At 45.4% G+C, this 15,003-nt stretch overlaps 1 protein-coding gene across 2 annotated transcripts in view; it reads left to right on the forward strand.

Annotated features, from left to right (window-relative positions):
• Positions 1-4,387: 4,387 nt before the first annotated feature.
• The window catches only part of Tecta (tectorin alpha), a 69,540-nt gene continuing 58,924 nt past the window's right edge, over positions 4,388-15,003 (forward strand). For both annotated transcript variants that reach the window (XM_075966272.1, XM_075966271.1), the window contains exons 1-4: positions 4,388-4,451; positions 7,737-7,870; positions 10,458-10,745; positions 14,413-14,550. In XM_075966272.1, coding sequence (XP_075822387.1) covers positions 4,388-4,451; positions 7,737-7,870; positions 10,458-10,745; positions 14,413-14,550 — 624 coding nt within the window. The remainder of the gene's footprint in view (positions 4,452-7,736; positions 7,871-10,457; positions 10,746-14,412; positions 14,551-15,003) is intronic.

Genomic DNA, 15,003 nt, shown 5'->3' on the forward strand with positions numbered 1-15,003 from the left:
AATGCACCCTCTTTTGTATTTATTACCTTGACTGACAGGGAGGGAGCTCTTTCAAATGCTCGAAGGCATCTCTCCTTGACACGTGTACCTCCCAGCTTAACAATGGTGATGGTTTCTGAGAAATACATTGCTGACAACTTTGTCATTGTGCAGATGTCATAGAGCTCCTACACCAACTAGGACTACAGTATAACTTGGTGATGTCATCTTTTGCGACCACTGTTGTATATGTGGTTTGCTGTGGACAGAAATATTGCCATGTGGCACATGACTATGTATGTAAGGACATTTATATTTAATTTTATGTACACACAGAATATGCATAAATATGTATTTATAATGAATCATACAATAGGCATGTGTGTATGCATATGTAATTTTTGTATTTTTTTTTCCACACAGGCCCTGTTGCTCTCTAGTAGAGCTTCTTGATGCGAGCACCTAACAGAATCTTGTCACTCAACAGGAGTCTCTGGAGCAAAAACCTTCCCCACAGGACATCTTGCTTCATTTCAAAGTCACTCCAATCAGCCATCTCTTTCATAGAAAGAGCATAAGAAACCTGGAGCACAAAACAGAAATATTCAGTGCCTAACAACTGTTCTCTTTTCTTTCAGGGAAATTCATTTCTGCTTACTTCTTTCCCTGGTGTCTTTTCTGTCAGTTATGAAGCAGTGTCAATTTATGTCATGCCCATAAAGCAGGAATATCTTGGGTAACTGGCACCGACCCACCCCAACTTCATCCATCCCCAGTCGAAATCCTGGCAGGAATCTTTACGCCCCTCGCACCTTCAACCCAACGTGTCTTGCCTTGAATAGAAGCCTTTGTTATTCATCCATCTGTGACCACCAGAGTGTGCAACCAGAGCATGCCTCAACCGACCCGCTTCCAGCCCAGCAAGCCTCGGCCAGATCAGCCACTTTCCCAAGCACCTGGTTCTCACTGGTTTCCAGAGTCCCAAAGTCGTTCTTATTCATTTATGCCGCCATCTTGTGACTATGGTTCTGCCCAGATGGCCTCCCTCCCGGCAGCAGTTCCGCCTCAAGAAGGATAAAGAATTTAATGTGGGTCAAAAGGCTGAGGTAGAAATATCCTTGAGGACAGGAGAAAGGGAAACTGGAGCAATTAGAATATGCCACCAGCAGGGTCTTAAGATTCATCCTGTTTTACCTCTGGACAGTCAGGTCTGATGAGACTGGACTAAAAGCTGAATCAGGGCCAGGCAAAGGGCTCTGTTGCTCTAGGTGAGTCTTGGACTTGAATTTAATTCTATTTCACACAGGCATCAAACAACTACGTCTTCCGTTTCATAAATGTGTGCCTGTTGGAAGAAAGGAGTCATTAGACATCTGTAAGCGAGTCTATGGGGAGAATTCACATTTCCAGGGAAAGAATAAACGCATTGTGCAATGCTTACACAATTATCACAGGATTTTGGCAAAAGATGGGGAAACTTATGGTAAAAACCTGGTTCTCCTAACACTCTTGTCCTTTTAGCACAACATATGCAAAACTGGGATTGTTTTGGTTCATTTTATTTCTGGTGCAGGCAACATTTCAGTGTCTGGCCGGAGAAAGAGTTGGCCAAATGTGAAATTCCTATTGATTTGATTCACAAGAGGACCTCTCCACTGCAGCCAAATTACTTCTTCTTTTTAGTGAATTCCACTTTGAGTATTTTAATTTTGTTGGTAGCAAGAGCTATTTTGCAGTCTCCACATGTTTAAATTTTTCTTTGAGATTTTTGTATATGAAGATTGTATCTATATCACTCTTACCCCCTCCTCCCCTCAAACTCCCCCTTTCAAATTCATGATCTCTTAATTATTATTGTTACATAGACTTGCACACATACATGCATATGTACATGCATGTATATATACATATATATTTATATTTATATACACAAATGGAAACACAATCTAGTGAGTTCATCTAGTGTTGCTTGTATGTGTATTTGCCCAGAGTTAACTAATTTGGATTGGATTTAGTTTATGTTCACTGGTCTTGTGCAAGCATCAAGCTGAATGGTCTTTCTTTGTTTGAATCCCCTTCCAAAGTCCTTCCTGGGCACTTTCATCAGGGGAAGCCTGTACCCCACTACCTGTGAAGACCCTTAAGGGTATCAGCCTAAGGGTCACAGGCGTAGTTTCCTTTTTCTCCTTAGCCTGGGAAGTGCCCTTGAGCATCCCTGAATGAATCAGAGAGAGAACAAGGAATAAATACCTTTAATTTGGGAAAGTTTCATTAAATACTTTATATATACCTGTGGGGGGGAGGTGGGGAGGAAAGGGGGATCAGAGTAGAGTCTGTATGTGAACAGATAAGAAAAGAAGAAAGAAAGAAGAAAGCAAGAGAGAATGGAAGAGAGGGAGAAGGAAGGAAGGAAGGAAAGGAAGAAAGAAAAAGAAAGAGAGAAAAGAAAGAAAGAGAGAGAGAGAGAGAGAGAGAGAGAGAGAGAGAGAGAAGAAAGAAAGAAAGAAAGAAAGAAAGAAAGAAAGAAAGAAAGAAAGAAAGAAAGAAAGAAAAGAGGGACAGACAGTGGAGAGGGAGAGACAGAGGGAGGGATGGAGGAAGGAAGGAGAGAGAGAAAGAGAGAAAGAAAAAGGAAACTTCAGTAGAAAACCAACTTCATTTAACTGTCGGAGGGAGCCGCTTTGTTGGGTTTTCTCCCATGCTGGTGGATGCTAATTCTGTAATGCTAGACACTTGCCTTCTCCTGGGTACAAAGAGAAAGGGAGGGTTTCCTTTGTGTTTTCAGTGCAAAGTGATTCCGATCAGAGAAAACCAAGGTTTCGGCTCCAAGTACCTGACATTTCCATCTGAATCCACTTTTTTTTTCCTTTTAAAGGAGAGGGGAGGTCTAGTTTTTCAGGAAAAGAGACTCTCCACGCAGTCCTGAAACCGATCTTCAGATTTACTTTTCCTTAATCAATAGAAAGCAACTTGATTGCAACTCAACACTCCCTGACGCTTAGCGCAGGACGAACCGAATTTTTGGTTTTAAGAGTTCAGGATTTGGACGTCATTTCAGGGATCAGAAATAATTGGCAGAGAGACGGGAGAACCAGTGTGAATTCTTATACCTAATTTTCCGGACTCACCAAGATTTGGCTTATTATTTCCCACTCAATTCCTCCAGCCTCGACAGAACAGGTTAGTGGCATGTTTTCATAAATACAACTATCTAAATGACTCCTCCTTGCTGCTGCTGTCTGCACCGCTCCCCCAAGGCCTCCAGCCTGAAGCTTGCGCTGCCTCTGCCCGAGCTGCATGTGATATCTGCTAGAGTCCTCTGCCGTCTGCAGCCAAACTAACTAGGATTTGCTCTATGCTTGAGACCTCAATGGGCATGACTGGTAGCTGAAGATTGCCATGAGACTCTCACAGTATCATCTCATTGGCTTCTTCTAAAAGTTTGGCTTTAAAAAAAAACTGATAACCTCAAATGATAAGAGCAGGGTGTTTATCTTTAAGAACGCTGTTGGGAGCAGGTTTCCTGGTCTGTGCCTAGGTTCTCAAGCAGGTGCACGTTGAACTTGGAGCTTGCGGGTGTGCTTGCATCTCAGCTTTTTTGGAGCAGCGCAGACTATCTACGTTCCTAACAGAGGGTAAAGCCACCCGCTCAACTGAGCGTAAATTAACATGCAAACGAGTTCAGCTTTGTGATGTTCCTACTTTTAATTAATTTCCTGTAACTAACAAGTTGCTCACGTGCCGGGTTCTATTTCTGTTGTATCTCCAAGGAGCCACTCTGGTGGGATGCTCTTTGAGCACCAAAGCCAACCATCGATCATTCATTTCACTGCAGAATGTCGGTGGGCAATCTTAGACCACCCCGTGAGTCTGATTAGTAAAATACTGGATTGGCTCCATGTCATTGAGAAGAGGATGACATACTCTAAATCCTCCTACCTGGAGAAACACGTGATCTTTTAACCAACATTTCTTTGACCCTGATGAAGAATGCACTGTGAGATTAGGACTGCTGGGTCTTATAGAGGCTAGCGTTCCCGAGACCCAGTCTGGGACCTGCATTTTTGGAGTTGGATGCTATTTTTGTTTGAATCAGATACAGAGTAGACACCTTTCCCTTGCTCCTTGCAAGTTGCATCGACTCCCCTCTAATTCCCTGACCACCCATGTACACTTCTAGGCAGTCCTCCTCTGGGGGGTCTACCTTGTTCCCCAAGTGTTAAGCTCAGGAGGACCCACGAACCTTCTGGGAATTCCGACCGACTCGGCAGGATTGACGCCGTGATGTGAATGTGTTCTGTGATGGTTGTGGTGTGTCTCAGGGGTTTGCCACCAAACACACCTGGTGTTGTATTTACTCTGGCAAGCAGGGGATTTTTTTTCCTTTTTCTTTTTTTAAAATTTCAGGATGAATTATTCATCATTACTTAGAATTTGGGTCTCTTTCATCTTCGCACTTGTTCAGCACCAAGGTGAGTATGACAGAATCTCATAAAGCTCTTGATCAGCACGCTCTTGAATTTATAAAGAGACACTTTTGTTGGCATCATAATTGCAAGGGCAGGTGTACATGTGTCTGCAGATACAACAAGGTGGGGAAAAAAAGTAAATTAAACTCTGTTGTCAAGGGTAAAATGCATTAACTTTGAATGATGCTCACTTTTTCTTATTTAACTTTGAATACAATTTGTATATACCGGTGAAGGTCTATAAAATAATGCAGACTAATTCTCGTGCAAGTACATGTAGGAGTTGAGGCTGTCCATCACCTCTCTCGTCATCGATCCCATCTAGCGTATGCTGGAGACTTTAAAGAGTGTTCTTATGTTAGCTCCAAGTTAGGAAGCTGCAGCAGTAACGATGGTGTTGGTGACCTGTTTCTCAGGGACCGATGACATTGGCCAAAAATGTAAAACTACAAATGGAATAAGCTACTTAGCTCCCTGAGTGCTCATGATCCCTTCTTTTCTCTCTGTCTCTGCCTTAAGTTAGCAAAGGACCATGTGTATGTCTTCCTCCTGCTGTTCTTGGGCTTTTAGATTAGAAAGATAGGGCAATCTGTGTACATCTTGTTCTCCTAGGGTTTATATTCCAAAGCACCTTTGTTTTGCATGTTTATATGTTAAGTTCAGATGCCACATGGTTTCAGGTCTTGGAAGGACCTTTCCTTTAAGATCAGATCATGCCCACTGTCCTAGAATTGGGTGAATTAATAGTTGTATTACAGCCGGGCGGTGGTGGTGCACGCCTTTAATCCCAGCACTTAGGAGGCAGAGGCAGGCAGATCTCTGTGAGTTCGAGGCCAGCCTGGTCTAGAAGAGCTAGTTCCAGAACAGGAACCAAAAAAAAAAAAAAAAGCTACAGAGAAACCCTGTCTCGAAAATAAAAAAAAAAGTTGTATTACATAACCCAAAGTAACAATAGAGTGATTTCCCTCCAATAATCCCAGCGACTCCATTTCCCACCTCTACTCCAAGGAAGTGTGTTTTTCTTTGGTGAAAAGGAGAAATCTAGAAACACAACTCTATTTACTGTGTAATTCCTAGTTTAGAGCAAGCATGGGTAGGGATAGTGTTTCTGTGGCTAACTCTGACACTAGCCATAGGCCATGCTGCCAAATGTGCTGTTTTCAATGGTAATAGGTTCTAAGATGGCAATCACTGCTGTTTACTTCTGTCCCCTTTTGTTGAGTGTCCTATTTATTCAACAAATCTTTATTGAGGTTGTACGGTATTGGATGTGCTTATCTGTAATATTCTTGAGATGGAGACTGTTAGCTGTGTGTTATTTCTGTTCAACATCACAAACTAAGTGAAGAATCTTGGAACAAACAGAGAGTTAGGGCGGTCTCCATCGTCAATGCTTTCTGTGTCCTTAAAAGCAGGCTTGATATTCCCTTCTCCAGACAGATTGGCCACTGCTGTGCAAAATACAAATTAGACCTTTGCCTGGAAAGGATTGCATGCCATGTGAACTGGAGATGTTTTCCGTACTGGGCATGACTCCCAAAAAGTTCCCTATGAAGGACAGACCTGTAGTTTGCCTCTATATGTGCTAGCAATTCAAGGCAGTCTATCACCTTCAAATGTAATAAGTACCTGTGTTTAATACCAAAGTAAGAATTACAAACAGTTTTTTTTAAGTTTTTATCTTCTAAAAATTTGCACTTTGTTGCCATAATGTAAGAATGCTCGAAGAGCCTTTCTGAATACGGATTGTGATCTCAAACCCAGATCACTGGCTGAGTGCTCCCCAGATTCAATCAGCCACAGCCTCTCCTACAGGTTAGGATTTGGTCAGTTTCCCAGACTTCTGAGATGCGCGGCATAATGTGTGAATACTAATGACTGGACTAGTGCCCTGCTTTCCTGATGCTGTCCCCCAGAGAGTGAACCTTTATCCAGGCAGACCTGCACCAACTCCAGAGCAAAGGTGCGGGCGCTTTGCCTGGCCCTCCAGGCTGCTGTCTGTCCACTCTGCAAGCTCTTTTCAGGGGCTGTTGTCCGCTTACTAAAAGGCTCCCCAAGGGGAAGAACTAGCCACGACCAGCTGTCCTCCCCCCTATCAGCTCCATCAGTGCAAAGCAGGGATTTTCCCGGAGAGTGCGGTGACATGAGACTGGGTGTCAGCTTCTGGACAGACAGGCTTGAGGGCTGTGACCACAGCCCAGTGTGGATCAGCTGCCCCACCCCCACATGGATCAGGTACCCCCACCCCCACCCCCAGAAAACTACAGATAAACTTTCAAAGGAAGAAAAATGTTCTGTTATCCAACTTTCATTCAAAAGGAGAAAGAACAGTGACAGAGAAAAGTGACACCAGACATGACATGTTGATTACTTCAGAGGTGCAGTTGTGCCAGGTCCCTGGCAGCATAGGCCCTGGGGACATTGTCTTATTTTTTTCCCACCAGTCTGGGCCATACCTTGCAAGAGTTTGCACCCCAAGCATCCAGGAAGGGAGTCTGTGTAACGCCTCATCTCTGACTAAGAGGACGAGGAGGAACATTGTGTCCACCCTACAGAGTACTTCAGCACTCCACGTACACACACACACACACACACACACACACACACACACACACACACAGAACTCCCTCTGCTGGAGAATCCCATGTCTGCTTTTTGTGACTAGAGCTTGGGCAGAGAGCCTTGGGCCAGTCTCGGTCAAGGTCACTTACAGGCAGTGACTACCAACCCTTTTCTCCCCACTTTGTGCTGGTTCCAATATTATTCCTCTTGGGCTCTGATGCCTTCTGCTGTGTGGCAGGAAGGACAGGGGTCTTAGGAAAAAACTCTTGGGACCCTCCTGGTAAATAGAATTCTTAGCTTCGGAGGGTGCTCTCTGGTTTCACCCACCTTCTCACCATCTGGTCGTCTACTCAAGAAGCAAGTCCTCCTCAGCCATGCAGATCTAAAGGCTGCCTCCATACCCTGAGAGCCCCAGGTACCCATGGTGGCATGACCTTCCCACCCACACTCACCACTGCTCTCTTCAGTGCACGGGCACACAATAATAAAGCGTGTAGGTCTTTGCTTTAAGTAGAGACTGTGTGTGTCCCTTTTCCCCCAGAGACAGGAAATCAAAGATCATGGACTAGGTATAGCATAGACTTGGGGTGGAAAGCCCGTCTGCCTTGCCTTTGGCTTATAAACCACACTCAGACAAACTGATTTTAGTGGGTGGGAGGGGAGTAGCTTGCCGAATGGAAGTGGCAGCTGCCGTCTAATCTTTGTAACCACCATCTCTCTTGACAGCCCAGCCCAGGGAGCTCATGTATCCATTTTGGCAGAATGACACCAAAACCCCTAAAGTAGACGATGGAAGCTCATCTGAGATTAAGCTGGCCATCCCCGTTTTCTTCTTTGGTGTTCCTTACCGCACCGTCTATGTAAGTGCAGCAGCGGCTCCTGAGCGCCTCTCCCTTCTGTTTGTCATTAAGGAAAACACTTTGAATACCCCTTTCCAGGGCTCTGACTATAGAGAATTTATCGGCGGCCAAAACAACAAGTTCTGAGATTTCATGAGCTGATGGGTTTTATGATTAAGAAAGTCAAAGGTATATTTAATGGCTAATGTTCATAGTGGAGGAGTATACAGGGCAATAAATTGCCTTTGTGGGTGATTAAACCCCGAAGTGAAGCAGAGGCTCCAATGCCATGCACATCATTTTGGCTACTCAACAAGATAAAGAAAAAAAAAAGATACAATGAACCACAATAGGAGCAATATCATTTTTTTTTTGCTCCCTTCTGGGGGTGTGAAAAGTTTAGGCATCTGCTCTTCTTGGGCTTCCAACCAATTTGAGGCTGAGCTGGAGCGCGAGAGATGGATAATCAATGATTGCATAAAAGTTGTTTGCAGAACTGGCCACCCTTCTCAGGTTGGTAGCTGTGCCAGAGGGTGCCATTGTCGAGCCCGTGCCATCGCTGAGCCCGCGCTAGGAAGTGCTTCCGTGGCTGTCAGAGCTCTCCCGGCACCTGCCTTCTCAGGCTGTGTAGTTTGGAGGGTTTAAGTTGCTGCTGGGGAGACTGTGGTTTGGAGCAGCTGAGCCTGTTTTCATCTCTGCCTTCATGGACCAAGGGAGGCATAGGCAGATTCTGCCGCATCTCACCCTAGGTCTGTGCCCTACCCTAGAGGAACAAACAAATGAATTTGGAGCATTTCCATGTCTGCCCCGAGGCTGCCGCGTTGGTGGTTGCTGGCATGCAGCGAGAAAATCTCCCCCTCTTTCACTACTCTAAGGAAGGGTTCCTGAACCAAGGGTAGCGCCACCTGCCTTGTCACCTTCCACCCGAGCTGACTCAGAAACCAGGGGAGAGAGCCTACTAATCTGCCTTAATGAGCTCTCCAGGTAATCCTGGTGCCCCTCAAAGTCTGAGAGTCACTGCTCTCAACCATAGAATACAATCAAAACACATACGTCTTTCTGTCTTTCTCTCTCCCCGCCAGCCTCCTCCGCAGGTGAGCCTCTGTGTTTTAATTACACCAGTTCTCCCCTAGCAAATACATGGCTCTGGCATCCTCCTCACAGAGGGGGCCTCCCTGGACTGTGTCTGAGGGAGCTGACTGTGAGTTCTGAAGTGTGCTGACCTGCTTTTGAAAACGAAACGCCTTCCATTCTGGGAGTCTTAGCCTCCCAGGCCCCTAGGGCCTGTATTTCAGCCAGTTCCTCTTTCTCTCCCGTTGCACAGTGTGACAGAGCTTCACAGTTCATGGCCTTGAAGAAGCACAAACCGTAGTTAAGGGCAGGATCATTGGGCGGGGGGGGGGGGGGGGGGGGGTGGCAAACTATTGCACGAGTTCCCGGTGCTTTGAGTAGTACAGTCTTTCAATCATCCGAAGACCTCTGGGTGGTTCTTTGTTCCTTGAAGACAATAGGATTCCAACATTCCCCTGCTCTGGCCCTCTCACACCAAAACCTCATAGAATTTCTTCCGATGCATGCTGAGGTGTCCTCAGTCTAGTGGCAAAGCACTTCCCCAAGGAACTAGGGTCAGTGCTAATGTCTAGCCTGTTGCTGATTGGTGGGAATAGAACAAACAGTGTGACGTAGAGGGCAATCATCCCTGGCTTTCCTCTGCCCAGGAACTGTGAGTATCCCCATCACAGGTGTTTCTCTCAGACACAGGATGGATTTCAGGTCCTGAATGAACCGAGGGAACACACTGCAGTAAGGTTTTGTTATTCCTAAGCCATTTGCAGGTCATAAAACAACCACCACTCGGTAGTATTTTTACATGCAATGCGAAGTACTCATGTCTCAATTTCTATGCAGCAATGGCACAAAGACACTGTCAAATGACAAGAGCCGGGCAGAGACTGGACATCCTTAGGTCTTAGCCTTGTCCTTTTTCTGAGTGAGGAAGAACTTACAATAACAAGAGAAGTTTTCCTTTGTTTGTTTATGTCTCACCCAGAGAGATACGGTGATACAGCTCACCCTGAGATCTGAGTTCAGCCAAGGGGTGTTTGAGTCATCTATCCCTGACTCGTTATAGAGTAAGACTCAGGGTACGCTATGAAGTGCTTCAATTATTAACCTGAACTGTACTTTCAAGTTTGTTTGTTTTCCCCTCTCTGGTTTGCATCTGTGAACATGTGGCTCTCAACAAATTAGTCTTTTTTGTCTCATTATCCCCAGGTTGACCTAACACACACACGCACACACACACCCCACAACCCAGTAGCATTTAATAAATGCAAATAGAGATTGGACCGAGAACATGAAAACGAGGCTGGTTATTAATAAGGAATGATGCTGACTACAAATTGAAAGTGAAAGAAAACCAATGAGACCGTCTGGGAGTAAGTGAACCTCCTCATCTGAGCATTGGGAACAGGTACTCAGGGCTTCAAAGTCAGCGATTTAAAAGCCCCTTTCATCCAGGTGATTGGCTGTGTGTCTGTCTTAATCTGTGACTCTGGAGTTTCCCTGTTTCCAGGTCCCCTGTGCAAAACCTCTCTTATTTTTGTAGGTCAATAACAATGGTGTTGTTTCCTTCAACGTGCTAGTGAGCCAGTTTACGCCGGAGTCCTTTCCCCTGACGGACGGGAGGGCCTTCATTGCTCCATTTTGGGCAGATGTACACAATGGAATTCGGGGGGAGATCTATTACAGAGAGACCATGGACCCCGCCATCTTGAGAAGAGCCACCAAGGACATCAGGAAGTACTTCAAAGACATGGCGACCTTCTCTGCCACTTGGGTTTTCATCGTGACCTGGGAGGAAGTCACGTTCTACGGAGGCAGCAGCACCACGCCTGTAATCACTCAACTTTCCCCCTTTCCGCGGGCCTCTGACACCTCGGTCCTGTCCGTCCTCACTACCGAGCTGCAGTCTAATTGCTAGAGCTGAGGAATGTCAGCTCGCTTGAGTTACACTAATAGGTCTTGCCACCCACTTTCCAGGAAACAGAGGGAAATATCAGTGTGAACCAGTCCAGTCAGCTGAAATATTTCAGATGCGTCACCCGTCACAATTCATTACCAGTGTCTAAGAGGCGTTCCTTGACAATATTCTTGCAGGAGGCAGCACTCGATTTTGTGAGAGAGTAACCGAGACCCCGAGACGTATTCAAGGCCATGCGATTAGGGATCTTTTGAGGGACACAGAGGCCGTTTTCTCTTGCCAGGGGCACAAATGTTTCTCACTATCAATAATTTCCCTTTTCTCCCCCTCAATAAAATATGATAGGAAGAGAAAAGCAGGGTGTCTGATTTGGGAACAAACAGCCTGGTTCATTTTATTATGTTATGACTTTTTTTATTATGACCAGGGCTGAAATGATTCATATTTGATGTTAATTAGAGTGGGCAGTTAAAGCAATTCCTGAATAAAGTTTCAACATCTGCTCTGAGATCCCAAATGAGCAGTCGAATAAAAGTCAAATAAAAAAGATTATCTCTGGTAATATCATAGAGGCAATCAACTTTCTGCCTAAAGGGGAAAAACCCCAGTTTCCATGGACACATACAGCTTGTTTGGGTGACCACAATAATGGAGGTTTTTGAAGTTGCAAACACATGCATCTTCAACTCCAGTTCCCTAGTAAGCAGAGATGCTTTAAAAATATCTGTTCTCTTCTTTCGTAGGGTTATTTCTAATTCCATCTGTTTTCCTGGCAATGAGTTGACTATTTAGGGGTAGAACTGAAATTCCTGTGTACCAGAGAGAGGCTCAAAAGTGCTGCTCTTGCAATTCATGGCTGGGATGCAATGAGCATGTGGTTTAGTATTGTCTGACTAGAGAAGCTCAAAGCACTTTATTGCTAAGAGGTCCTGCAGAACAGAAAGACGCACGTATAAACGGCAGATGCATTGGCTAGAAATAACCCCTAAAGAAGCATGCATTTCCCTCTGTCACGTTATGGATCGCTAACGACTCCTCGGGTGATACTTTATGTTCTTTAAGCCTCATATCTTATAGCGCTAGAATGCAGGGTGCCAGCAATCGATAAATTTTAGTGTCAGTGAAGGGGTAGGGGAGAGAAGAAATGCCCATCAAATGCTGACCACCATTTTCCTCTACCGAAACCTCTCCTGGCCGTAAAAATGGCCAGATAATGTGGGTGCTTTCTGCTTCCTAGTTCGGGGCCAGTTTCCGAAGCAAGTAAGATCTATTTCCATGAGGATGAACAGTGAAACTTTGAAGGATTTGAGCTCTATGAGAGAAAAGAAAAAGATGGTTTCTGTAGAATAGCAACGTGCCCATCATCCCTATCTTTGAAATGGATCCACCTCTCCAATCCAAGACTGCCTGCTTATCACTGGGTCCACTAAATAGGGGGTTGGAGAGACCTTAAGGAAAGGAAGTGCCATGGAAGCCCAACTAAAGAGGAAATGGATGTATTTAAGGAGAACTGGTGTTTACTGAAGTTCTAACTATGTGCCAGCCCTGGAGTCGGCTGTTTCTTAAGCCCCATAAAAATTCCCCAAGTGCTATGTTCCAAGGGGACAATAAGAGGGGTTCAAACCTCCTAAGAGACAGAGCAGAGGCTTCATGCTGAACTCTGTAGGCTGGCTCCTAACCGCTTTCTTCAGGCACTTCCCCCAGGTAGTATCCTGAGTTCTCTGAATTCGTGTGCAAAAACAGATCTAGAACGGTCTTAAAATTAGTATTGGGAAAAATGTGTGCATAGGTATGTGTATGTGTATATGTGTGTGTATGTGTATATGTGTATGTGTGTGTATATGTGTATGTGTGTGTGTATATGTGTATGTGTGCGTATATGTGTATTTATGTGTGTATGTAAGTGTGTGTATATGTGTGTGTATGTGTGTGCGTGTTTGTGTATGTGTGTTTGTGTGTGTGTGTGTGAACACCTGAGGAGTGTGCATATGTTAGACAGGTCAGCTTTGGGGTAGCTGGTTGGTTTAGGAGTAACAAGAGATGGCGTGATTTGGGGAGGAACTCTCAGGACTTCTTGAGCCACAGGTATTTCCAACCTAAAGTTGATAGAAATTCACTTCTCAAGGGGCATCCTACTGTGAACAGGGTCCAGCTTCGGTCCTTGCACGACCCTAACTTTGTACCTATCCTTTGAATCTGGCCCTACTAGTGATCTTGTAGAAACCTTGAGTTTATTGATCATTCATTTCTGTGTCCCACTTTCCTCTTTTGGTAAACGAACTCAAAGAATGAAGGCATATACACAGCCAACTCTATCATAAACGCCATCGGCTGTGGTAGGCACAGGGCCGGAGGAGAAGGCTCTCTTTCACAAAAGGGGCTTTTCTTTACTAACAAGGTACTCCTCCCTGGGACTGTCTAGAATGGGCTTCCAAGATCCTCCACTCCAGTCTGATTACACAGGATAGGAATTTGGGTCTTCCTCTGCTCTCTCGCTGAATGCTAACTGGGGCGCTCTCAGGCAGATGGGAAAAGGATGAGGCTTGAACAGAGAAAGGTCATAATGGCTACTTTTAATTCTCTTTTGATCTGCATTACCTGAAAACACAGGCCCAAGGGTGGGGATTAGGAAAGGGAAATAGGAAAGGTCAAAGCTTGATGCATCTTATATTTGAGTACCAACTGCGAGGTTGGTTTGGATTTATATAACATCTCTGTCCTCTCAAAAGTTTGTGATTAAGACGGCATGGAGTGACCATGTCCTGAGAGGTAGACTGGGTGTTCTGGCTGCGATCCCATGTACCATGACCCTGTCACTGCTCAGTTTCCAGCAACTCATTTCCCTTAGTCCGTAGTTACTTAGCTCTAAATGGAATGGACTGAAACCATTGCCCATCTTAGCTTCAGTCTGAGTTACGGATGAGCACTGATGACTTTGCAGATACTAAGTCATGCATAAATGCTCAATTAGAGGAATATTTTCTTTCCAGAAAGTGATTCTTAAAAATCACTTCCCAACTTTCGTTTTAAAAAGGGGAGACGTCTCATCCAGACTAGCGATGTCTTCTAGGAACTGGGAGAGCCCAGTCCGGAGGACCACTGTACTGGAGCTTTGGGTTCTCTGCGTCCCTCCCCGCCCCACCCTGCCCACTCTGGCTGTGGGAGCAGGGATGGATGCTGATGTCCCTGGCTTGACTCTTTCCTATAGTTTATTCTCATGCTGCCATCTATAGGTGTTCTCAAGTCATAGCATGCTCAGACAGGTCCTCTGAATCTTCTCTTTTGGTCCAAAAGAGATGTCATGGGGTGGGACGGGGTGGGGGGAGCACTGAGTCAGACTCCAGGTTTATCTCAGCCAATTTCTCATTTGGATACACAGTCCTACACAGCTTGCATTTTTGCACTGGAGGCAAGGACAAATTTCAAGAAAAGACAGAGCATGAGGACCCTGAAGCAGTACAGTTCAGAGCTGTTTGGTGGTAGGGTGGAGGGTAGGGGGGGGCGGTCCATAGAGGTTGTGGAGTGGCGGGGAGCCATCACTGGGTGAGGAGCTCCTGAGCTTGTTCTGCACATTCTGCAGGTGAACACCTTCCAGGCCGTGCTGGTGTCTGATGGCTCCTATACATTCACACTCTTTAATTACTATGAAATCAACTGGACTACTGGGACAGCGAGTGGTGGCGACCCCCTGACAGGCCTTGGGGGTGTGATGGCACAGGTAAGAGGCTCCCCGTCTTGTCCTCTTGTAGATTTAAATTATTACATCCTTTGCTTGCTTTGCTTAGCATCATGGACAGAGCCCTGCCGATACCCTTGTTCTTGAAACATGTCTGATTTGTAGTTGCACTGAGGGGCTAGCCTTGTTCATCTTTTCTACCTTAATCTGGGCATGGGGTGAACTAGATAGGCCTTCCACACCTTGAATGGTGGCCTGGTGGAGTTCAGGGAAAAGGTAACCTCTTGTTTCCAGGTGTGATGGATTCTTAAAGTGCTGAGCAGTGCTGGCACACACCCTTAATCCCAACACTGGGGAGGCAGAGTTAGATGGATCTCTGTGAGTTTGAGGCCAGCCTGGTCTATAGAGTTAGTTCCAGGACAGCTGGGGCTGTTACACAGAGAAACCCTGTATCAAAAAAACTAAAAATACAAAACAAACAAACAAAAACAAGTA

The sequence above is a fragment of the Microtus pennsylvanicus genome, chromosome 3 (assembly GCF_037038515.1).
Source record: "Microtus pennsylvanicus isolate mMicPen1 chromosome 3, mMicPen1.hap1, whole genome shotgun sequence".
In the NCBI taxonomy this organism is placed as follows: Eukaryota; Metazoa; Chordata; class Mammalia; order Rodentia; family Cricetidae; genus Microtus; species Microtus pennsylvanicus.